Source organism: Odocoileus virginianus, chromosome 16, assembly GCF_023699985.2.
Source record: "Odocoileus virginianus isolate 20LAN1187 ecotype Illinois chromosome 16, Ovbor_1.2, whole genome shotgun sequence".
Taxonomy (NCBI): domain Eukaryota; kingdom Metazoa; phylum Chordata; class Mammalia; order Artiodactyla; family Cervidae; genus Odocoileus; species Odocoileus virginianus.
In genome coordinates, this window is record NC_069689.1 from 29,589,371 (window position 1) to 29,614,297 (window position 24,927).

At 36.4% G+C, this 24,927-nt stretch overlaps 1 protein-coding gene across 6 annotated transcripts in view; it reads left to right on the forward strand.

Moving 5' to 3' along the window:
- RALGAPA1 (Ral GTPase activating protein catalytic subunit alpha 1) overlaps nucleotides 1-24,927 on the forward strand; it is a 195,892-nt gene that overhangs the window by 18,603 nt on the left and 152,362 nt on the right. For all 6 annotated transcript variants that reach the window (XM_020870530.2, XM_070478028.1, XM_020870532.2 and 3 more), the window contains exons 2-6: nucleotides 14,390-14,500; nucleotides 15,055-15,104; nucleotides 17,931-17,988; nucleotides 21,686-21,729; nucleotides 23,686-23,863. In XM_020870530.2, coding sequence (XP_020726189.2) covers nucleotides 14,390-14,500; nucleotides 15,055-15,104; nucleotides 17,931-17,988; nucleotides 21,686-21,729; nucleotides 23,686-23,863 — 441 coding nt within the window. The remainder of the gene's footprint in view (nucleotides 1-14,389; nucleotides 14,501-15,054; nucleotides 15,105-17,930; nucleotides 17,989-21,685; nucleotides 21,730-23,685; nucleotides 23,864-24,927) is intronic.

Below are 24,927 nucleotides of genomic sequence, written 5' to 3' on the forward strand. Positions count from 1 at the left end.
TCATTCTCACACTTTCCTTTAGTTCTTTAGACATGGTTTTCTCTATCTTTTGGAACATATTTAAAACTTGTGATAGTGTTTGATACTATCACACTTGTCTGGTGTATCTAATGTTTGTGCTTTTTCAGGGACGGTTTCTACGGACTTCTCTTTTACATGGAGCATACTTTCTTGTATCTCTGTGTCCTGTAATTTTTGTTGATAAGTTAACATTTTAAATAGCACAGCAACCCTGGAAACCAATGTCTCCCTCTCCCCCATGATTTGTTGTTGCTTCTGTTTGTTATTGTTACTGTGTGATTCTTTAATGACTTTTCTGAACTATGTGCAGTCTGTTTTCTTCTATTTATGACCACTGGATTCTCCACTCATTCAGCCTAGTGGTCAGCTAATGATTGGATGGATACTTCTTTACAAGCCTGGAGTTTGTAAGTCCTAGTCTTCACCAAGGGGCTCCATGTTTGTGTTTGGGACATACTATCAGTATTCAGGAAACAGTTTACAGTACTTTTTTAGCCTTCATGTCCTTCTTGTGTAGTCTCAAAATCAGCCAGAGGTGAAAGGTTAAATATTTTTCCAGTCTTTCCTTAATACACTTGTAGCTCAGGCACATGGCCTTCTATACTCCGTTTAATGTGTTGGTGTTCTTTAAAGTTCCCTATGGATAGGACTTCCCCCGGCTTTTCCCTTTTTTAATTTTCTTTTTTTTTTTTTTTTTGGTTAGTTGTTTGCCTCATCAGTGATTGCTACCCCAGGCAGGTAAGTAAAATAGTGATGTTTCTCAGAGTGAAGCATTGAAAGAACTCTGATTCTGTTCTGACTCTTCCAGTAACTGATAGGCAGCTGCTTGTCACTGTGTTTGTGGGCTGTTGGTTTTTAAGGCTGCCATGGAGATGAGGATGGAGGATAGGAACACAAAAAGTTTGAAATGCCACAAAGCTTACTGTTTTTATTGAGATTCATCCATTTTTCATGAATAAATGTCTTTGTTGCAAGCCTTTGATTAATTTCTAGGTTTCCAAAAAAGTTTTGGTTTTTAGTGTTTACTTTTGCTTGTTTTTAATGGAAATCTTCAGAGTTCTTTATTCCACTAATTTGCTGATATTATCTACTTATAACCTGCTTTTTAAATTATAAATACTTAATGTTTCTTAGTTTTATTAAAATAATTCTTTTATGAATATTTTTAGCCTATGAATAATTTTGGCCTATTCACTTGCATGTATGTACCATGATTCATTTAGTGTCTTACTGTGTGGTGGGTAGTGGACAAGATAGTAGAAGTTAGGGAAGAAAAATAGGACTTGTATAACATGTAAGGGAACCTGGGCATTATCCTGTTTACAGTGGGAAGCTCTGTAAGTATTTTAAGTAGATGAGTGATACAGTGACTTAGGTTTGGGTAAATTATTCTGGTAGCAGTGTGTGGAGGATGGATAAAAAGTGGGCTTAGAATATTGTGAGAATAGGTAAGGAGGCTACTAGTAAACTTCAGGCAAGAGATCATGAAGTATCAAATGATAGCAGGCATCGAGAGAGAGAAATGCATTGCAGAGCTGTTTAGGTGAAAAATGAGTGCTCATTGAGTAGTGGGGGTGGGGTGGGGTGGAGTGGAGGGAGCTGAAAAGAGGGGGGTGAATCTGAATTGAATGTCAGGCTTAAGATTTAGATGATATTACCAAAGTAGTAAGGGAATGTTAATAATAAAGACCTTGGAGAAGATGAGAGGAAAGATGGTGGATTCATTTTGGGCCAAGTTGAGTTTGAAACACCTGTGGAAGATGTAAATGGATAGGTAATGTAAGCCCGAATCTCAGAAAAGAACATGAAATAAATAGTAGCTGTGGATTGGTGGTGGTCAGTTGCTTCAGTGGTGTCCAACTCTGTGACCCCAGGGGCCATAACCCACCAGACTCCTCTGTCGATGGGATTTTCCAAGCAAGAATACTGGAGTGGGTTGGCATGCCCTCCTCCAGGGGATCCTCCCGACCCAGGGATTGAACCCACATCTCCTGCATTGCAGGCTGATTTCTTTACCTCCACCAAAGCCCAGGGATTAGGGAAGTATTTTTATGTAGATAGCATTCAAGTTGTATCAGATGGAGGAGGAGGACATGTTCCTGGTAGACACCACAATTTAAAGAGAGAGTATACAGAAAGAAAAGTTCATAGTGAACATGGAAAAAGCTCGTGGCTGACATTATTTAATAGTTTTTCTGTATCCTCTTCCTTCAGCATTGACTTGTGTCAGTCCTAAACTTTAATGTCACAACTGTTTGTGTGTCTTGGGAGGTAGCATAGAGTAAGGCACACTTTATTCTTAGTTCAGTTTGGTTCTGTTAATTGCTGTTTGACCTAGTGTCTTGGTCTCTTTGAAACTTGGTTTTGAGTTTATTTTTAACTTTTTAATAAAATGAAGAGCTAAAATAAAATTGCTAGGTCCCTATCTCCATGGGGATTAATGAAACTAAAAGTATCTAGCTCAGTCTTTAGAGAATGGTGGGTGTTCAGTAAATGATATTACCTTCTTTCCTCTCCATCTTCACATTGTATGAGTATTCCTTTGCTCCTTTGCTGTGTTACGAGGAAAGCAGTTGGTACCAATTTATACTAATATTTGAATGGTACTTAACTCTTTACACTGTGTGTTAGAGTGGTTTGGTATCACAAATAAATTTAATTAGTGAAATTTTAGGTATTCTGATAAAGTGAATAGGCTATAATCAGCCAGTGTCAGGAGTTACTTTAAGATAGTATGCATGCAACTGCACTAAATCCTCTGAATTCTTGGTAATTTCCAGTGCCTGCCTGTCCTAAACTTCAAAGTTCCTATCTCATCCCTTGCTAGACTGTGTAGCTTTCAAATAATTCTTTAAAAAGACTGTTCTTTCAGAATGAATTCAGTTAAAATTGGCCATATGTTTGTTTTGGCCTACCACCTCAAGTGTGGCTAATATGGTGGTGTTGATTGAGAGCTCAGAAGAGCTGGTTTGGAATTGTTTAATAGCTTTGTGTGGAGAATTTTAAAAATACATTTATGGAGAATGAGTAAGATCATGTTTGTAACTGTAAAAGTGCTATCTATGCAGATATAAACTATTAAGTAAGTGTAAGTGATAACAACTTGTTTGCCTTTCCTTATCTCTTTATGTTGCCATACTTAGCTTGTATGTTTGATAAAACAGAATTGACTTTGTTCTTAAATCAAATACTGTATCTTTGTTTATTAGGTTCTCTTTTTCACTGTATCACCTCGTTTCCTCTGTGCCTATGTGGAATCGTTGAAGGCAAGAGAAAAAATTTTATTTTACTTTATAGATTTTAGTCTTAAAATTAAAGGGCTTATAAATATTTTCAGATCATCAGCTCAGTCGCTCAGTCGTGTCTGACTCTTTGCAAACCCATGGACTGTAGCTCGCCAGGCTTTCCTGTCCATCACCAACTCCTGGAGCTTACCCAAACTTAGGTCCATTGAGTCAGTGATGCCTTCCAACCATCTCATCCTTTGTCATCCCTTTCTCCTCCCACCTTCAATCTTTCCTAACATCAGTCTTTTCCAACGAGTCAGTTCTTCGCATCAAATGGCCAAAGTATTGGAGTTTCAGCTTTAGCATCAGTCCTTGCAATGAATATTCAGGACTGATTTCCTTTAGGATGGAGTGGTTGGATCCCCTTGAGTCCGAGGGACTCTCAAGAGTCTTCTCCAACACCACAGTTCAAAAGCATCAATTCTTCAGCACTCAGCTTTCTTTATAGTCCAACTCTCACATCCATACATGACTGATGCAGAAACCATAGCTTTGACTAGATGGACCTTTGTTGGCAAAGACATGTCTCTGCTTTTTAATGTGCTTTCAGATCATGATCGCATATTAATGCTTCCTTCAGTGCTTTTTGTTCTTTCAGTTCTATACATTTTTATCTTCCTATCATATCAGGAGCTTTTCTGCAGTTATTTTGAAACATCAGAATGATAAAGAGATGAACTACATATCTTAAGCAATTTTGCTTGCTTTGAAATTTTAGCATGTTTTTAGTATGATTTGTATCTGCTTGCTTTTCATGGTAAAGGACTAATGAATAATAAGTATTTGAAAGGTTAAAAAAACAAACATCTTAAGTATTTATACAGGAGATAGGTTCTTAGCTTTTGTTTCGATGAGTTAAAACATTCGGGATAGTTATCAAGAGAGAGATTGACTTGCCTGCTTGCTACATTGTTAAATACAAGAGTGAGTTTGCCATTTTCATTTATGTTGATATTGATTCATTATATAAAAATGCAAATCAATTTTAGTAACTATTTTTTGAGTTATTTTTTCTTGTTAAAATTATTTTCTGGTTAAAATGTTGTGACAGTCGACTATTTTTGAAAGCATCAAGAAAAAAGTGTTTTTTGGTTTTGTTTATATTGCCTTAAATTCCTTTATAAATGTGTTATGAGTGTTTTCCAAATTTTGGGGTTTTTTTTCTTAAGAATGCATTCACGGGGAGCTTCCAGGTGGCGTAGTGGTAAAGAATCTGCTTACCAGTGCAAGAATGTATTTACATGTGCAAAAACTTCTGTGAACACAGAGGAGCATAGGTTTAAGTGTTGAGGAAATACTCTGTGGATCAATCAATGCATTTCCTAGGGTGATTCCAGAAACTTTATTTTTAAAGTTCCATTTCACCCACTCTCACTCCAAAAAGCATACTGGAATGAAACTAATGAAAATAGTGTTGAATATATATTAAATTAGGGTTTTTTTAAACAGCTTTATTGAGCTGTTTAAAATGTATGTTAGCTATATGTAACTAACATATAATAAACTGCATATATTTTAAGTGCACACTTGATATTTCTCATGAGCAGCATAGTTGAGTTTTGCTTTTTCATCCATCTGACAGTCTCTAACATTTGAGGGTATCATTTTTATTTAATGTGATTATTTATATAGAGTCTGTCATCTGCTCTTTATCTTCTGCTTACCCTCTTTGATTATTGTTTCTCTTTTTCTGCCTTTGTTTGGATTATTCAAGTATTTTTGTTATTTTTGTATTCTTTTTTTTTTTTTGGCTTATTACCCGTACATTTTTATTTTAGTAGTTGCTTTAATTTTTATAGTAGTTGTTTAGTCACTAAGTCATGTCTGACTCTTTTACGACCCCATGGACTCTAGCCCACCAGACTTCTGAATCCATGGGATTTCTTAGGTAAGAAGACTGGAGTGGGTTGCCATTTCCTTCTCTGGGGAATCTTCCCAGTGCAGAGATCGAACCCGCATCTCCTGCATTGCGGTGACAGTTCTTTACCACTGAACCACCTGGGGCAGCCCAATGTTTATAGTACCTGTATGTACACATCTTACTTAACATTTCACCTTAAGACATTGTAATTTTGATTGATACCTAGAAGCTCGATTTGAGTAGTTCTTTTTATACAGCTTCCATTCTCAACTTTCTGGATATGTGGAATATGGTTAGAATAACTGTCTTTATGTCCTTTTCTGCCTGCCTAACATCTGTGTTAAAATCTGGTTTAAATCTGATTTGATGATTATTTTCTTCATTATGATTTAGGTTTTCCTGCTTCTCTGCATGCCTGGTAGTCTTCAGTTAAATAACAGACAAGATGAATTTATTTCATCCTGGATATTTGTATACCTATAAAATTGAGCTCTGTTCAGATGATCTTGAAAGCAGTTTGATCTGTTTGCATCTTGCTTTTATGACATGTTAGGTGGCTCTGGAGTAGTGTTCATTCTAGGGCTAATTGCTGCATCAATTGTGAGTTTTCCTAGTCTGGCTTGTGGGAATTAGATACTCTTCCTGGCCTATGTGAGTACTTGGGACTCTTACCTCTAGTCCTCTCCAGCACTTTCCTCCTTTTATATGGGGGGTTAACTTTAGTTATTCTAAATTTTATTTAATTTTGGTCAGAGAGCACGTGTTAGTCATGTCTGACTCTCTGCAACCCCATGAACTGTAGCCCACCAGGCTCCTCTGTCCTTGTGATTCTCCAGGCAAGAAGACGAGTGGGTTGCCATTCTCTTCTCCAGGGCATCTTCCTGACCCAGGGATTGAATCTGGGTCTCCTACACTGCAGGCATAATCTTTACCTCTGAGCCACCAGGAAAGCCCAGAGAGCATGCTATGTGCTGTTTTTCTTGGTTCTTTTTCTCTTTAGTTTGTGTCCTTACTAGTTCAGTTTTACATGAAAAGATTTATACTGTGTTGAATTCAGAGTTTGAAGGGTAAGGTGCTAATTGTGTTGTTCAAATCTTACACATAGTTACTAGCCTTACCTTTGCTAAATATGAGATAGATGTGTTAAAATCTACCATACTTTTAAAGAAATTTATCTATTTTTAATCAAAGGATAACTGCTCTATAGTATTGTGTTGGTTGCTACCAAACATCAGCATGAATCAGCCATAGGTGTGCGTATGTCCTCTCCCTCTTGACCTCCCTCCACATCCCACTCCTCTGGGTTGTTACAGAGTCCTGGTTTGAGGTCCCTGAGTCATTCAGCAAATTCCCATTGGCTGTCCGTTTTAGGTCTGGTAATGTGTGTTACCATGTCACTTTCTCCATATATCCCACCCTCTCCAAAATCTACCACACTTTAAGTGACTTTGCTTTTCCTTAGATAGCTGTTGGTTTTTGCTTTTTATATTTTATAACTCTTCATGCATAATTGAAATTAAGGCTTCCTGGTAGGTGGAGCTTTTTGTCAAAATACATTCAGTTCAGTTCAGTCGCTCAGTCGTGTCTGACTCTTTGCGACCCCATGGACTGCAGCACACCAGGCCTCCCTCTCATCAGCAACTCCCGGAGTTTACTCAAATTCATGTCCATCGAATCAGTGATGCCATCCAACCATCTCATCCTCCGTCATCCCCTTCTCCTCCCGCCTTTAATCTTTCCCAGCATCAGGGTCTTTTCAGATGAGTCAGTTCTTCGCATCAGGTGGCCAAAGGATTGGAGTTTCAGCTTCAACATCAGTCCTTCCAGTGAATATTCAGGACTGATTTCCTTTAGGATGGACTGGTTTAGGATCTCCTTGCTGTCCAAAGGACTCTCATGAGTCTTCTTCAACACCACAGCTCAAAAGCATCAATTCTTCAGCACTCAGCTTTCTTTATAGTCCAACACTCACATCCATACATGACTACTGGAAAAATCATACCCTTGACTAGACGGACCTTTGTTAGTAAAGTAATGTCTCTGCTTTTTAATATGCTGTCTAGGTTGGTCATAACTTTACTTCCAAGGAGTAAGCGTCTTTTAGTTTCATGGCTGCAGTCACTGTCTGCAGTGATTTTGGAACCCCCCAAAATAGTCTCTCACTGTTTCGGGTGTTTCCCCATCTATTTGCCCTGAAATGATGGGACCAGATGCCATGATCTTAGTTTTCTGAATGCTTAGTTTTAAGCCAGTTTTTTCACTCTCCTCTTTCACATTCATCAAGAGGTTATTTGGTTCCTCTTCACTTTCTGCCATAAGGGTGGTGTCATCTGCATATCTGAGGTTATTGGTATTTGTCCCGGCAATCTTGATTCCAGCTTGTGCTTCGTCCAATCCAGCATTTCTCAGGATGTACTCTGCATATAAGTAAAATGAGCAGGGTGACAATACACAGCCCTGACATACTCCTTTTCCTGTTTGGAACCAGTCTGTTGTTCCAAGTCCAGTTCTAACTGTTGCTTCTTGATCTGCCTGTCAGGAGGCAGGTCAGGTAGTCTGATATTCCTGTCTCTCTACCACAGTTTGTGGTGATCCACACAGTCAAAGGCTTTGGCGTAGCCATAAAAGCAGAAATAGATGTTTTTCTGGATCTCTCTTGCTTTTTCGATCATCCAGTGGATGTTGGCAATTTGATCTCTGGTTCCTCTGCCTTTTCTAAATCCAGCTTGAACATTTGGAGCTTCACCATTCATGTACTGTTGAAGCCTGGCTTGGAGAATTTTGAGCATTACTTTGTTAGTGTTTGAGGTGAGTGCAATTGTTCAGTAGTTTGAACGTTTTTTGGCATTGCCTGTCTTTGGGATTAGAATGAAAACCGACCTTTCCCAGTCCTGTGGCCACTGCTGAGTTTTCCAAGTTTGCTGGCATATTGAGTGCAGCACTTTCACAGCATCATCTTTTAGGATTTGAAATAGCTCAACTGGAATTCCATCACCTCCACTAGCTTTGTTCACAGTGATGCTTCCTAAGGCCCACTTGACTTTGCATTCCAGGATATCTGGCTCTCGGTGAGTGATCTCACCATCGTGGTTATCTGGGTCATGAAGATCTTTTTTGTACCGTTCTTCTGTGTATTCTTGCCATCTCTTCTTAATATCTTCTGCTTCTGTTAGGTCCATACCATTTCTGTCCTTTATTGAGCCCATCTTTGCATGAAATGTTCCCTTGGTATCTCTAATATTCTTGAAGAGATCTCTAGTCTTTCCCATTCTGTTGTTTTCCTCTATTTCTTTGCATTGATCACTGAGGAAGCCTTTCTTATCTTTCCTTGCTATTCTTTGGAACTCTTGTGTTCAGATGGGTGTATCTTTCCTTTTCTCCTTTGTCTTTAGCTTTTCTTCTTTTCTCAGCTATTTGTAAGGCCTCCTCAGACAACCATTTTGCCTCTTTGAATTTCTTTTTCTTGAGGATGGTCTTGATCACTGCCTCCTGTACAATGTCACGAACCTCTGTCCATAGTTCTTCAGGCACTCTGCTGCAGTCCATGGGGTGGCAGAGAGTTGGACATGACTGAGCGACTGAATTGATCCAGCCTTGTGGTCTACGGGCTCTATGGTAGGGTTAATGGTGAACTCCAAGAGCATTCACACTGAGGGGGCCTTACCGACCTGATCCTGCCAGTGCCCCTGTCCCCATGCTGACCCATGCCTCCACAGGCAGCCCTCCTACACTAGCAGGTAATTTTGGTTCAGTGTCCTATGGGGTCACTGCTTCTTTCCTCTGGATCTTGTTATGTGCAAAATTTTGTTTGTGCTCTCCAAGACTGGAGTCTCCCTTTTCTCCAGGCCTCTGGAAGTCCTGTAATCAAATCCCGCTGGCCCTCAAGGTCAGATTGCATGGGGATTCCCAGTCACTTTATCAGATCCCCAATCGCTTCTCGGCCTTTTGGCTAAGATCAAGTGTATCAGATCCCCAGACTGGGAAGCCTGGGGTGAGGTTCAGAACCTTTGCAACAGAGGGAGAGCTTCTTTGGTAGTATTGTTCTCCAGTTTGTGGGTCACCCACCCTGCGGTTACTGGATTTCACTTTATCATGATTGCGCCGCTCTACCATCTTGCAACAGGTCTCTTCTTTGTCTTTGGATGTGGGGTACCTTTTTTGGTGGGTTCTGGCATCGTCCTGTCCATGGTTGTTCAACAGCTAGTTGCAAATTTGGTGCTCTTGCAGGAGGAAATGAGCACACATTCTCCTACTCTACCATCTTCTCTTGTCATCTTTATGTAATATTTTCATCTTCTTGTTATTCTGTGTTATAACATTTTGAATAAGAGCACCAGACTCTCTTCCAAATATTTGTTTCTTTTCTTCCTCCATTTTCTCAGTTTCTTCTCACTTCTCATATATCTGCCTCATTTTAGAACTTCATAATGTATTATTTATAATTTTCCAGCCTGTTTGTGTAGTTTTACCTCCCTCCTCTTTTCTCTTTTCCTCCTACTTTTCTCTTCTGCTTTCCTCCTTATTTGTGCTTAACTCCATATCGTTTGCATCTTAATACTATATTTTTGTGTTTCTTTCCCTTTACCTTTCTCCCTTCTCATCATCCTTCCTTCCAATCTCCTTCCCTCCATATTTCCCCTTCAACCCCTTCCTGCCTTTCACCATTCCACATTCTTACCATCTTCCTCTGCCCTCTTAGCCCTTTTCCAACATCCCACTTCCTCCTTTCCTACTTACTCTCTCTCCTTCATTTCCACTCCTTCTCCCCTCTCTTGTTTTGAGCTTGTATTTATTTTTATCCAGCATTTCTGTATCTCTGTAATTGGAGAGGTTTTTGGTGTGTTGTTATTCACCATATTGTTGCATCAGTCCTCACTGTTATTGGTTATTTTAAGGAAATAATTTGCATTGTTTGTTACTTTATCATTAGAACCAGATTCCTTGTGGTACATTTCATAGTTTAGTGTATTACAATGCCATCATTTGAGAAAAAGTTCCAAATAGTAATTTTTGTTTTTTAACAAATGAGGAGGAAGAATGATGATATTGCAAAATTTGTTGAATTTTTGGTGTTCCAACTTGGGTTATGTGATAACTTTTATAAAGGAGGTATTTAGTGCAGGTGTTTGAAATTTAAACTCAGGAACACTGGCTTCTAAACTGTGTAATTTTTAATTATGTATGTTACAGAGCTTAAATGTCTTCAAAGTATGTAGTAGGAAATAGATACGTTAACCTTATTCATAAAAAGATCTTAAAGAGACATCTGAAATTTTTTTGTGAAAACTCAGTGAGGTCTGGAACTGTTTTGCCACTTAAAGTTAGTATTCCCAAAGGTCTTCAAAGCATTCCTAAGCCTGAGTCAGTTTTTTACAATCTCAGAAACTTCAATCTTAATTTATGGTTGAAATGTTTATTTGATTCCTTTAAGGAAACTCTAGTTCACAAACAAACAGAAGTATTTCTAAAATTGGGGAAATTTTTGAATGTTTGAGCTTTTAGGTTCCAGCCATCAGTTTAGCACTGTGCAGAGCACTCCCTCAGACTAAAATTTTGAAAAAATATCAAAGGTTAAAGAAGCTAAGGCATGCTTCCTGTCCCCCAGAGCATCCAGTATCTATAAGAGAATAATATAATTGGCACTCCATCTTGGAGTGGTGGGTCTGCATCATCAGATTGAACCTACCGTGGATCCAAAATATTTAGAAAAAATTCTAGGAAGTTCCAGAAATCAAAACTTGAATTCACTGCACTGTCAGCCATTTATATAGCATTTATATCGTGTTAGATTTTAAAAGTAATCTGCAGATGATGTAAAGTGTGTGGGAGGATGTGCATAAGTTATATGCAGATGTTATGTCATTTTATGTAAGGGACTTCACTTGAGTGTGCTTGGACTTTGGCATCTGATGGGTTCCTGGAACCATCACCTGCTGATACAGAGGGACAGTTATACCAGCTAATGTGACATAACTAGGAGCCATATTGACTGAAATTAATGGAGGCATTCACAGATAGAGGAAAAAACAATACCCATAATGGGTTATGGGCATTTGCTGGGGGAAAGGTATTGGGTAGACGTTTTTTCCATAATCTTTCTTCCTGCTTTTCTTTTCTTTTTATATTTTCCTTTCTCTTGTGTTATTATTTTATAGAGTTGTTTTTAAATTAGTGAAGCCTTCTTTTATATTATTCTTTTATATCTACTTATCCTTTTATATCCACTTTTTTGTGTGTTTCTTCTCCTATTTTCCCCCACCATGTAAATTTTGTGAATTGATCAGCAAATTATAAGAGTTTTTATTTGTTAACTAATCATTATAAATAGATACAGATTTAAAAAACAAATTTCTTAATTTCGATCCAGTACTTTTTATTAGTAAGTATATAGTTTCCAGGCTTTGTTTAACCTGGTGTATGGGAAGGAAATAGAAAGAGGCTGTCTTGGCTCCTAAATTATGTTGCAAAATCTTGAGTTGATTCATGTTTGCTTCTGTTACCTTTTGATTTTTTTGTTTGTTTTGCTTTGTTTTTGTTCTCATTTTCTTTTTTCCCTGGGGACATTTGTTTTGTTAGAAACATTAGTTTTAGGAAATTGATAATTATAGCAGTTTATTCTGATTTCATAGTTCTTTGTTATTTCAAACTACTCTATGGGGAAAATAGAGTACTTTTCCTGTTTATTTTAGTGTATGTGTTTTATTTTGGTATTCTTTAAAATATGTTTAACTAGTATTCAGTGACTGTTACTCTTATCTTTGTTCTTTTCTTATTTTCCTTATAAATGTGTTAACACTGGAGGTGAATAGCATAGAGGCTGAGAGCATAGCCCGAAGCGCAGGCTGTGTGTGCCCGTGTCTCACTCTCTGAGACCCCGTGGACCTCCCGCCGGGCTCCTCTGCCCATGGGATCCTCCAGGCAAGGGTACTAGAGTGGGTGGCCATGCCCTCCTCCAGGGCATCTTCCCAAATCAGGGGTCGACCCCAGGTTGCCCACATCACAGGTGAGTTCTTTAGTCTGAGCCACCAGGGAAGCCCAGTCCAGGTGTGTTGAGTTTAAATCCATGACTTTCTTTCTTACTAACTAAATTACTTAAACTCTCTATGCCTGTTTCCTCATCTTTAGTCAGAATAATAATAGTACTTATTTTATAGTGCTGTTCTGAGGAATATAGGAGTTAATTTCTATAAAGAACTTAGAAGAGCGTCTGGCATATGGGAAATACGGTTTATGTTAGCTGTTACCCCCCTTTCCCCCAGTTCTCTGAAGAGACACACAGGTACTATTACAGGTAGGAATAGAACCTGGGTGTTCTTATTCCAGTTAAGTTGAGGCAATGCTATTTTGCTTGTCAGTAGGTTATGCAGTATTTTCCAAGATAAAAATTTCCGAGCTACAAAGTGAATACAGTAAAATTAAAATTATTTATAATAAAACACATTTGCATGTTCAGCACTGTGCTTAGGTTTTGGAAGTACTAAGGTAGACATACTTTCTGTCCTAAAGAAGCTATAGACTAGTCCTGGAAAAGAGACAAGGAAATACTTGAGACATAAATACTTTCATGAGAGAGAATTGTAGAAAACAAAAGGAAATAGAGAGGAGAGGGCATTCATCCCTTCCTTTGGGAGGGTGAAGCAAAGGGAAATGGTCTTGGAAAACTCCATACGTGAGGTATCATTCAGGAGTTACTATGAATATTCATAGGATAAGATAATACACCACCGAGAGTTTAAAGTGCTATGTATTTGTTGTTAATATTTAATTTTATGCTGAAATCTTCCATTCAGCCTTAAAGCATTCCAAGAAATTAATTGATTCTTACCTTTAACTTGAGTTTACCGACAAGTAGTAGTTTATCCTATATTTTACTCCCAGGGTGTAAAAAAAACAATTTTTTTTTTCCAGTTGCATTTTTCAAATTTGTTTATTATAGAAGAGACACATGCTTTTTGTAAATGAATTTGAATAGTTGGAAGTATATAAAAGTTATTAATTCCTCCCCCTTTCCCCAACTTTCTCACTCCCTCTGAAAACAAACAATAAAATGCATAAGTAAAGAATCTGCCTGCAATGCAGGAGAGCCTGGTTTGAATCCTGGTGGGGAAGATCTGCTGGAGAAGGGAGAGGCTGCCCACTCCAGTATTCTTGGGCTTCCCTGGTGGCTCAGAAGGTAAAGAATCTGCCTGCAGTGTGGGAGACCTGGATTTGATCCCCGGGTTGGGAAGATCCCCTGGAGGAGGGCATGGCAATCCACTCCAATATTCTTGCCTGGAGAATCCCCATGTACAGAGAAGCCTGGTGGGTTGCAGTCCATGAGGTCCCAAAGCATTGGACAAGATAGAGCAACTAAGCCCAAGCACCTATATACTTGTGTAAATATCTTGCTTTAAATGATAATTGCCATTTCCTTAGTTTGCACTAAAGACATCTCATGACATATCAAAGCTACTTTTTCCATTTTATTTTTATCAAAATGCTCAAAGCTAGCCAAAATGAATGATTTTTGTACATGTTATCCTGTTTTCCTCACTTCATGTTTTGTTTATGTCAAGAATGTCTGTTTTGTTCAAAACCACTACATCATATCCAAATTACTTCCTGTCCGTAAAGGTCTTTTCAGATAATACATTCTCTGTCAAAGCTTTTCTTTCCCCACCTTCACTCCTTCCTGTGTTTTGAAAGTAATTTTGTGTTAGTACCCAACACTTGCTGCTGTGGATGCAGTTAAATGTGTGGTTTTCTGTGCTTTGGATTACACTGACAGTTCTTGTAGCAGTATTTTATGAGTTTTGTAATACTTAAATGCCTATTTGTAAAGCCTGTTGTTAGATATTTTAAATAAATGTATTTTAGTCGTGTTTTATTATTCTTAGAAGTACTGATTTTTAACCGTCTGGGGCAGAAGTTACAAAATGTGAGCTGTGATTTGAAAATAAAACTTCTTTTCTTAGTTTGGTTAATGATTTTGGATGAATCTTTCTGAGACATTGTTGTCTTCAAAGATTATGATAACCTGATTTGGCCAGTTTTTAAAATTAAAACTAAAATCTTTAAAAACTAAAGTTGTGAGAATAAGGTATAAATAAGTCTCTCAAATATTTTAATAGAAGTTTAAGAGCAGTTCTTTGACATTTTTGAAGGAAACTTGCCACAATAAATCTTTGCTGAATGTGGTATAAATAGTAATCACTAAAAACTGTTTTCATTTATTTTTCAGAGAATGCAGAATCCATTGATCTTAAACAGTTTTTTGACCAACATTTTTCACATATATATTATGTGTTTTTTGAGAATTTTGTTACTATTGAAGCTAGTCTTAAACAGAAAGGTAAGATGTTAAAATCAATCCTGGCTTACGCTGATGTTTCAAATAATTGTCATAAACATTCACTTAGAATAGACTCTTGCACATTGGAATTTTAGTATTATTTCACTTCTCCTCTCAAATGGCTTGTAGACACCCTGCTCACACTGTGGGTTAGCAGTAGTAACAATACCCATATTATTTTGAGAAGGCTTAGAAGATTTGTCTTTTCTCTGGTCAGATTTCCCTGTTTGCTCACTTTACTCTGCCCTAGGGCCATCTGTCAGGTTTGAGCAGTCATTTTCATAATTTCATTTTTAAGAGTTCACTTAAGACTTTGCCACAATATATTATGATTTGTTTTTTAGACATAAATATGTAGAACCTAAATTTAATTGTCTAGAAAGAGTAGAGATGTTATGGTATTGTCTACACATAGAACAGAATACAGTTTAAATATTTTATTAAAGAATCACTGAGAAAAAACTGTGCCTGAAATATTTTAAGCTTTTTAAGTGGTTGTTGACATTGAGGACAAAATGATGATGTTTAAATATTTTTCTGTAAAAATGTTTTAGGTCACAAGTCTCAAAGGGAGGAATTGGATGCTATACTTTTTATTTTTGAGGTACGTACTTACCCAAGTAACTTTTTTCCCCAAATTAATTTTTGGAACATACAAAGGAAGATATTGAATATTAACAAGCGCTGTGAATCTGCCATGCTTTTAAAAAACTGAATTCTATTGTTTAACTTAAAAGAAATACCTGTCTTAATTATTTTCTGAGGTGCATTTTAGGTACAGATAGAATTAATGGTTTTATGCATTTGAAGCCACAACTGTACAATATTTACAGTATTTACAAGCAATGAAAATTTTAATTTGTGGGATGCTTACACAAATGGAGAATTTTTTTAAGAAATTCTAAAACATTCTTACTTGAGAGGGTAAATTCATGGAACTGTTATATATCTAACAAGTTCATAGTTTCTGCTTTAACTGCTTTTCATTGAAAACTTGTATAGAATAGTTTTAAACATTTTATACATTGTTGTTCTACCACATTACTTTTTATTGGGGCAGGACAAGTTTTTATTGCTAAATAAGCAGAAGGAAATAACAACATGATACTCTGTTAAAATTTCTCTTTTATTTTTAGCACAGTGATAAAAATGAGGGACACACATGCTTTTCAGATAACTCCTTACTCTTCATTCTGGCTTTCAAATCAAATAGTGATAGGAGTATTCCAATCTTTATTGAGAATTTTAGTGATCAGGAAACAGCCAAGATTAGACCTTGTGTTTTGAAAGGCGTAAAGAATTTAGAAATCAGTTTCTAAAGACTGAACTATTCTGTTTACTGCTAATTAAAGATAAAATTCACTGTCTTGTATATTGACTATTTTGGTATGGTTTAGAAGAATTTAAAGAATTTGATCTCTCTCAGTTGCTGAGTTAGTCACAACTTAAAAAAAGAAAGTGTTTTTTTTTTTTTTTTTTAAGCATTCCAAAAGAAGTAACTAGTTTGGTACCTGTTCTGTAGTTAATTTTCGTTAGTCATTAACCCTGAGGAATTTGCTCATATTTACCTCCCAAAGTGTTTGCATGAATAGTTTATAGGGGAAATATTAAAGCATGGATATTTTGAGAAAGAATAAAAAAGTATGTACAGAGAAAAGATAATAATTCCTGGAAAGTATTCCTTCAGACATTTGTGAAACTATATTTAGGAAATTGAGATCATTGACTAGTTAATAGAAGCTCTTTTAGGGTTTTCCTTCTATTAAGACATAATACTTATTTTTCTGTGTGTAATATATACTGGTCATTTGTTACTCGTTGAACTGAAATGTTTGTCTATAATCTATCACTAAATTTCTTTAGGAAAAGTAGTGTTAAATGTAGGGTTTTTATCTTTTGGAAAAAGTACTTAACCTTTTCTAAGTATGATGGTAACAGTATCTGACTTCCACCTTTAGAGACTAACGATTTAAACGATCAAGAAATTATCTAAATAAACTGACTTCGTCTTTCTGGAATAAAATGCATCTTTGTGAAATGTTAGTATGACACAGGATTGATATCCTGTTTTCTTCTGTGTAGTTAAGAGTATACATAATTTCTTTCATCTTTATATTACTGAATAAAAAGATGATAAAGTGTAATTTAATAGTGATAATGTAGAAGTACTTTAAGTAGTTCACAGACTTCTTAGTTTTCTATAATTTTATCTCTTTCTGTACCACAATCAATACAATTACACAGCGGCTGGCCAAGTATGGGAGAAATGCAGGAGGGCGAAGCTGGAGGGTTTTCTGTATCTATGTAGGAATGGCACCTGTCTGTGAAGAACTTTGTGATTTCTTCTTCATCCTCTTACATGAGAAGGACTAGAGATGATTATCAAAAGGAAGATAGAGAAGTGTAAAGACAGGCATACCATTCTTTGAACAGAATAGTATGAAAGCACAAACTCTGGAAATAGGAATATGGAAGCTGGAATCTGTTTTTCCACTTTCTAACCTAAACACATTTCTTAACCTGTTATGGCAAATGAGATCACTCCTTTTAGGATGGTTTTGAGGATTAATGAAATATCCTTTATATAAAGTGTCTATTATTTGGCCCTTATGAACATTCAATTAATGGTGACTATAAGTAGTAATAAAATAGAGCAGCAATAATAACAAATACCATTCAGCAAGCAGATGAGTATTGAGAACATAGTTCAACAGCATAATAAGGCAGCTACTGAACCAGAATAATTCATACAGGTGCAATATGTAAAGGAAAATAAAGACAAAATTTTGAAGATATTATATGTAAGAAATATTCCAAACTTGTAGAAGTATGTATGGGTTAGCTTAACCATATGGCTCCTGAATTTAAAATTTTTTTTCTCATACCTATAGCCATTATAATATATAAGTATCTTTGGGTTCATGTGATTAATTTAGTACAAGTATTTGATAGGATTTTTGTGAAGGCAAAATATTTCCCCTCTTAGGTTTATCAAAATAGGAGAAAGAAAAAAACTACTTGAAGAGAAAATATCACAGATATTAGTATCTAAAAGAATTTAAAACAGATCAGTAGTTTCCATAAAGTCTAAGAATAGAAAACAAGCCTTAAAAAATATAGTATTTCTTCACTAAAGAGAAATATAATTTTTACATCATTTTAAAAGATAAATTTCATCAATTTCCTGTTCCAAGACTTAGTATAGCTTGTTTTCTGGAGTTTTCTGATACTGATCAGTATGATCAGTATGCTAGTGCTGAAGTAGTGCCACTACCATCAGACTAGCTCAAAGATGATTTTGTAATACTGTCTTCTGTGTAAGAAACTTTTAAAGGCTTTGTGTAATTCTTTAATTTTTCACATTGTTCAAGATGTGAACTTGTTACTTGCTTTTCATACTTTTCTTTGTTTTATTCATATTGATTTTTAGAAAATTTTGCAACTTCTTCCAGAAAGAATTCATCAGCGATGGCAGTTTCATAGTATTGGTAAGTAATATAAATACTATTTCACATTTGAAATAAATGATAATATTTGAACATATTCTGTAATGAGTTGGTTATTATTTGAAATGAGTTCATAGTTTATACATTAGTAAAAATAAAGAATACAGAATTAAACTTACTGGGAATATAAGATAAAAACATACATGAAGGCATGCTAAATTTCATAGTGGCATGTTAAATTTCTTTGATCCACCTGTTAACTTACTGTGAATATGTTAGCAATGATGATAAACTATAAAGCCTAAAAATAAAAGTAGACTCTGCATCAAAGTAAATATTCTGTAATCAGAAATTGAAGAGAAAATGCAAAGTGCCAAGTAGAATAAGAGCCATGGGTTCCAGCTTTCAAAGCAAGCAGTGTAGGTTGGCAGTTTGCTCCATTAAAAAAAAAAGGGGAGGGAACCTGGGGTTTAGCTTACTGCTTGAAGAGTCAAAGTAGAACTTCCCAGATCAAGAAATGAAGCTGAAAAGGAAAAGGGGAAAGGAAAAAAATGCAGCCCTGCTGTGGATAACTGTGAAAGACCAAGTAGGCAGGAGGTCACAGGCTTCTCTTACAAGGAGTTAAGCCAGCATCTTTGGCTTGGAGTCTGGTTCTTTAACAATCATAGCATTGCCGCAGGACTCTCTGATTCTCATTCTAAGCCTTTTTTCCCTCTTGGATGAAAAAGGAATCTGCAGGTAGGCAATTTCTGGCTTTGGTTCAGTGTCTCAATGAGAACAGAGGTGATTGCTAGTGATTCTTGTGACCTTTCTCTCGTGGTGAATACACAGACAGCCACCATGTCTACATTGTTGAGGTAGAATGTTATAGGCCTTATATTCATTTGTAAAAATTGTATTTTTCTCTTAAAAAAGAGTCATAGATTTATTTAGGCCCTACAATTCTTAATCAGTTATATCAAATAAAATCTCTGAAGCTTTGAAACTATAATTCATCCCAATTAGCAGTTCTGCAAACAAAAGAAACTACATATAGGATGGATATTGATGTAGAGGCTAAAAAAGACAAAATTTTAAATAATAAAGCCTTTTGAGAATAAACTTTCTTGATAAAGCTCAAGACTAAAAATGATGTGTCCTTAGTATATAAAGAACTCTGGCATCTCAGTAAGACAGATAAGTTTTTTAAATATGCAAAATATTTGCGTAAATAATACACCAAAGAAGACATATGAATTGTTAATAAGTATGATAAGGTGCTCAGAAGAATAGTGTAATCCTGGTTTTTATTTTGTAATCATTAAAATGTTCTTGGTTATCTGTGAGGAAACTTCTCTAGACATCTGAACTTCTAAAGTTTTTCTCCAAAAAAAAAAAAAATAAATAAAGTTTTTCTCCTGAGGAATGTAGTCTTCAATCTGTAAAAGAGCTTTGCGCTATCTAGTTGTCATGATCAGTAGTATTCCAATAAATGTCCAATTGGAGAAGATATATCAATGGTCATTTTTTCTTTGTCACTAAGAATCCTTTAAAAAAAAAAGAGCAACTTGAACAACTTTACACTAACAAGTTAGGCAGTTTTTTCTTTAAAATATTTATTTATTTATTTGACTGTACTGGGTCTTTGTTGCAGCATGTGAGATCTAGTTCCCTGACCAGGGATGGAACCCAGGCCCCCTGTATTGGGAGTACGGAATCTTAGCCACTGGATCACCAGGGAAGGCCCAAGGCAGTTTTAATAAAGTCAACAAATTCCTAGAAAGATACAAATTATTCAGACTGACTGAAAAAAGAATGTGCTCAGTCCCTCGGTTGTGTCCAGCTCTTTGCGACCCCATGGACTGTAGCCTGCCAGGCTTCTCTGTCCAGGGGATTTTCCAGGCAGAAATAGTGGAGTGGGTTGCCATTGCCTTCTCCAGCGGATCTTCCCAGCCTAGGGACTGAACGCACATTTCCTACACTGGTGACAGATTCTTTCCCACCGAGCCACTTGGGAGCCCTTGTTTAGATTACTCACTTTCAGAGCTGCTGCCAGAAAAGCTGTATTCCATTCTGCATCTCCTTGTGTCTGTCGTCGTTCCCTGTTGTTGAATACTTTAAAAACAATCTACTAATTCATTTCAAATATACCATCTAATTTCTATAATTTTTTAATCTCTGGGGCACTTAAAGTAATAATTACAAATCTTCTCACACAGGAAAGCTTAACTCCAAATATCTTAAAAAGATGTAATATCAATTGTCACAGACTCTGAGAAAATAAAGGAACTGTTCCCAGTCTATGTACATGTCTATTATTATCTTGATAATAAAGCCAGATTAAAGACCTCACAGAAGAACACGGTAGTGTTCAATATCCATCATAAACACAGAGGCAAAAATCTTTAATAATTTATTAGCAAACTAAATTTAGTAGTATAATGAAAAGACTGTGTATAAATGGTAACTAATTGGGATTTATCTCAGGGACGCAAGGTTGGTTTAACATTTGAAAAGCATTGTGTGAAAAATACAGTATTAATAGAATAAATAGCAATGCTGTAATGCTGACTGTGATCATGCTAGTAGAAGAAAAAGCATCTGACAGAATTTACTGCCCAAGCGTGATTAAAAACGCTCATCAGATTTGATTAGTTTTCCACTTAAGTTCTTTTTCTGTTCCAGGGTTCAACTGGTGATACTACAATGCATTTAGCATGTATAGATTTTTTAGGAGAGCTGATTAAGACCTAGGCTTTACATAGAATTGATCTAAGAAAATGAATTTGCTCAGACACTATGAGGGGAATTGCAAATAAATCAACACAATTTGTTGAAATAGTAAAGCTTATTTTTGTATGATAAATAAAACTTAAGCAATAGAGTCACAGTCTTAATCATTTTATGTATATATATTTCATATAAAAATATGTAATCTTGTTAATAGAAAGAAAGAAAGATGCAAGATTAGAACAAATAGCTGTAGAGGAAATTTGTTACTGGTATAAATTTTAAACATAGAAACAGTTTCTCAATGTTTTATGGATTTATAAATAAGTAGTAATAACACAAAATATTTTTGGAGATAATTAAAAACAAAATCTGGATAAGATTTCCTCTGGGGAAGGAAGGAGGAAAATGATTAAGGATGAGTTCACAGGAGGCTTCTGTTTATATAAAACATTATAGATAGCATAAATAAATGAAAATTTGAAATTATAGGAAACATGAGACTGTTTAGATTTGTTCAAACTGAATGGTGGACTTCTGGTTGTTTGTGAATATTATTTCATTATTTTATTATAGGTTTGAAATATTGTATAATCACAAGAAAAAGGACTGTTATAGATGGTTCTGAGTATTTTTAAAAGAAAAAGTAGTAATTTGTTGCGTTTCAGGTGTTTATTTGATTATATAATTTTCTACAGTGGTTTTTATTTGTATTAGTGATGGTGAAAGTATTTATTTATATTCTTAGTCTAAGTAAAATATATAGATTGTTGCCCTTAAATGCAATTTTGGTTTTATTGTTTGTTTTAATAGGATAAATCATGTTTAATTCCAGTAAACCATGTGTTAAAATGGTGACTTTTTATATGCCCTCTATCCCAAGACTATGGCCAGAGGGATGTTAAGGTCACCAAGAATAATTTGGAGGTGGCCACGGACTTGTTTTTAAAGTGTTTTCAAGTCTACTGATAACTCTTGACATTTAGAAATGAGTAAGATATGAATGGTTAAAATCATGTTTTCTTTTCAGGATTGATTTTAAAGAAACTACTACACACAGGAAACTCCTTGAAGGTATAATGTAATTCTATTTCTTTTTTATATTAAAATTTTTTGAATTAATTATCTGCAGCTGTGCTGGCTCGTCATTGCTACACAGGCTTTTTTCTAGTTGTGGCAAGCGAGGGCTACTGTCTCGTTGTGTCCTGGCCTCTCATTGCGGTGGCTTTTCTCGTGTGGCTCCTAGGCTGTAGGGCGCAGGCTCGGTAGTGGTGGCGCACAGGCTTAGTTGCTCTGTGGCATGTGGGGTCTTTCTGGACAGGAATTGAACCCATGTGTCCTGCATTGGCAGGTGGTTTCTTTAGCCCTGAGCCACCAGGGAAGTCCCATTTCTGTGTTTTTTTTTTAAAAAAAAAACTGAGTAAAACATATAGTCAACTGCTCTACTTGCCTGCATCAGTGTTTTCCTAAATAAATTTGAATAATCTTCAGTTCCTTTGACTGAAGTGAAATCATTTAAAAAATAGCAGCATGGTCAGTATGCGTGAGGTTGACCATGCTATTGAAAAACTCTTGTAGTTTTACCACTGCATTTGACTCATTTGGCAGAAACATAGTCAGCTCTTAATGTCCATGGGTTCTACATCCATACCATTTTATACATTGGACTTAAGCACATGCTGATTTTGGTATCCATGGTAAGGGAAGTCCTGGAAGCAATACCTCATAGATACTGAAGGACAACTGCACTTTGCCCTGTGGTCCCCAGAAGATACAAATTATTAAGCTATTCAACAAATAATTCTTCATTTTACCATAGCTATCATGAGATGCAGAGGGAAGTAGTACATTGTTAAAAATGGTTTGTTTATTTGTTTCTGTTTTTTTCTTCTTTTTCATTATCCCATTGTGCTGTTTAGAAAAGCTTCTCAGTCCAAAAGCATCTTGCTGTAAGTTAGGTAAAAGTCTCATTGTAGGTACTTTTGGTGTCAAGACTTGGGTTTGCAGTACAACGGGATAAGCCTTCTACAGCTTTGTCCTGTTTCTAACTGAACTGAGAGGATGGCAACAGATGCCTAGCTTTGGCAGTGGCTGTTTACAAAGCATGCATGCGTGCTAAGTCGCTTCAGTCGTGTCCAACTCTGTGCTACTCTGTGGACTGTAGCCCGCCATGATTCTCTGTCCAGGATTCTCCAGGCAAGAATACTAGAGTGGGTTGCCATACCCTTCTCCAGGGGATCTTTCCAGCCCAGGGATTGAACCTGCATCTATTACATCTCCTGCATTGGGCAAGTGGGTTCTTTACCACTAGCACCACCTGAGAAGCTTAGTTGTCTACAGAGCTGTGGTAGAGTAATATCCGAAGCTATCAGTGAGGTTGGGTTAGTGAAGAACTTTGTGTTTTGCTTGAAGATTTGGCGTTTGAAAGAGCATTCTTCAGTTTAAATAATTATTTTCTGTGTATTGGGCATTGTTCTAGTTGCTTAAAAATACAGTAATAGGCCAAATTTACCCTTTAGAGTCAAATTAAATAAATGAGATAATTTCAGGCTGATAAGCCTTTAAAGGACAAGAGCAGTGAGTTAGCAGTGAATCCGGATCCCCATGACCATTCTCCCTTTTAGCAGTTAATAGTTACAGCAAGGAGTGGTCATTGCCCTCTCTCCTTCTTGGATTAGAGTGGCAGTGTTGGAAAGAATGGAAGTAAACAAGAAGGAAATGATTTTGACTTTTTGTAAGTGAAAGTTATAGCATAAAAATTACCTGATAGCTTTAAGTAGTAAGAGACCAAGTTTATTTGTTCGGAATCCATAAATTCAAATTTATAAGTGCTAAGGGGGTCAATAAATTGTCATGGCCAGCATTCTGTCTCCCTCTCCCTGCCTGCCTGCCTTTCTTCCTCTCCTTTGCAGAGTATCAGTCTATAACCATCTTCTAGAGAATTTTGGCATGGAAGGAAGAAAATATTTCTATTTTAAATAAATACTGTTAAATAAATAAAATACTGTTTTTCATTTCATTTCATTTTAGATTAGGCGGGAAGGTGTTCGGCTTTTCTTGTTATGGTTGCAAGCTCTTCAGAATAACTGTAGCAAAGAACAGCTTTGGATGTTTTCATGCTTAATCCCTGGATTTTCAGCACCGCAGTCTGAATATGGACCTCGAACTTTAGATAATCTCATTAATCCTCCACTCAACCTTCAAGAAAGTAAGATTTATCTTGTCCACCATTATTTTAAAAATTTTGTGTAGTTTGTTAATGTATATTTTTAAATGTACACTTTTAACTGGTTAACCCAATGCCATATTTTTAAATGTAGGCTTTATAAAACAAAACTCATAGAGAAAGGATTAGTGGTTGCCAGGGGCATTTGAACAGAGTGGGGGGAGGGGTTTGAGGGTGGGCAAAATTGGTGAAGGGGATCTAGAGTTACAGTCTTCTAGTCAGAAAGTAGATAAAATAAGTCATCAGGATGTAATGGACAGCATGGGAACTGTAGTTGATGACAACTATTATGAATTTGAAAGTTGTTAAGAAACTAAATATTATAGTGCTTACCACAAGAAAAAAATTTTTTGTGATTTTGGTGACAGTAAATACTTACTGGAGTGATTATTTTATACTGCGTGCAAATGTTGAATCATGTTGTACACCTGAAGCTAGTATAATGTATGTCAATTATACTTCAGTAAAAAAGGTAAATAAATAAAATTTTTAAAACATCCAGGTATAATGAGGCCAACAGATCAGGAGATGATTGCTGTTAAAAGATAGCTTGTTACTCACAGTTCCCAGGAGAAGGGTGTGTGCCACACCAAGGAGGGTGGTAAGACAGGGAGACACCAGGGTCAGTCGGGAATGGGGCTTGAAGGACAGGGGTGGATATCATGGGCAAGAGCTCAGTCAGAAATGTGTGAAGTAGGGTGAGCATGTCTCAGACTGGTTAGTTCGAATAATTTTATTAATAGCAGGCTCTGGGGCATAGAGGTTGTCTCTGGTTATTTGGTACCTAGTCCTAGGAGTTGTTAGGTTAGGGGACTAGTAGCCCTGAGTGTAAGAGCCCAACAGAGGAAGTGGTAGAGATACGGGCTCTGGATATTCAGTTTGTATTTGGAAGGAAAACTTTCAGGCCAATAGTTTTCTCTCTCTAGGAATTAGCTAGCTGTGGGAGAGGCTTTCTCACCACGGTCTGTAAGACCCCTGTTATTGTTTAATATAGGCCATTTTTACATTTAATTTTGAATTGTCATGTATCAGCTTGTATCCTTCAG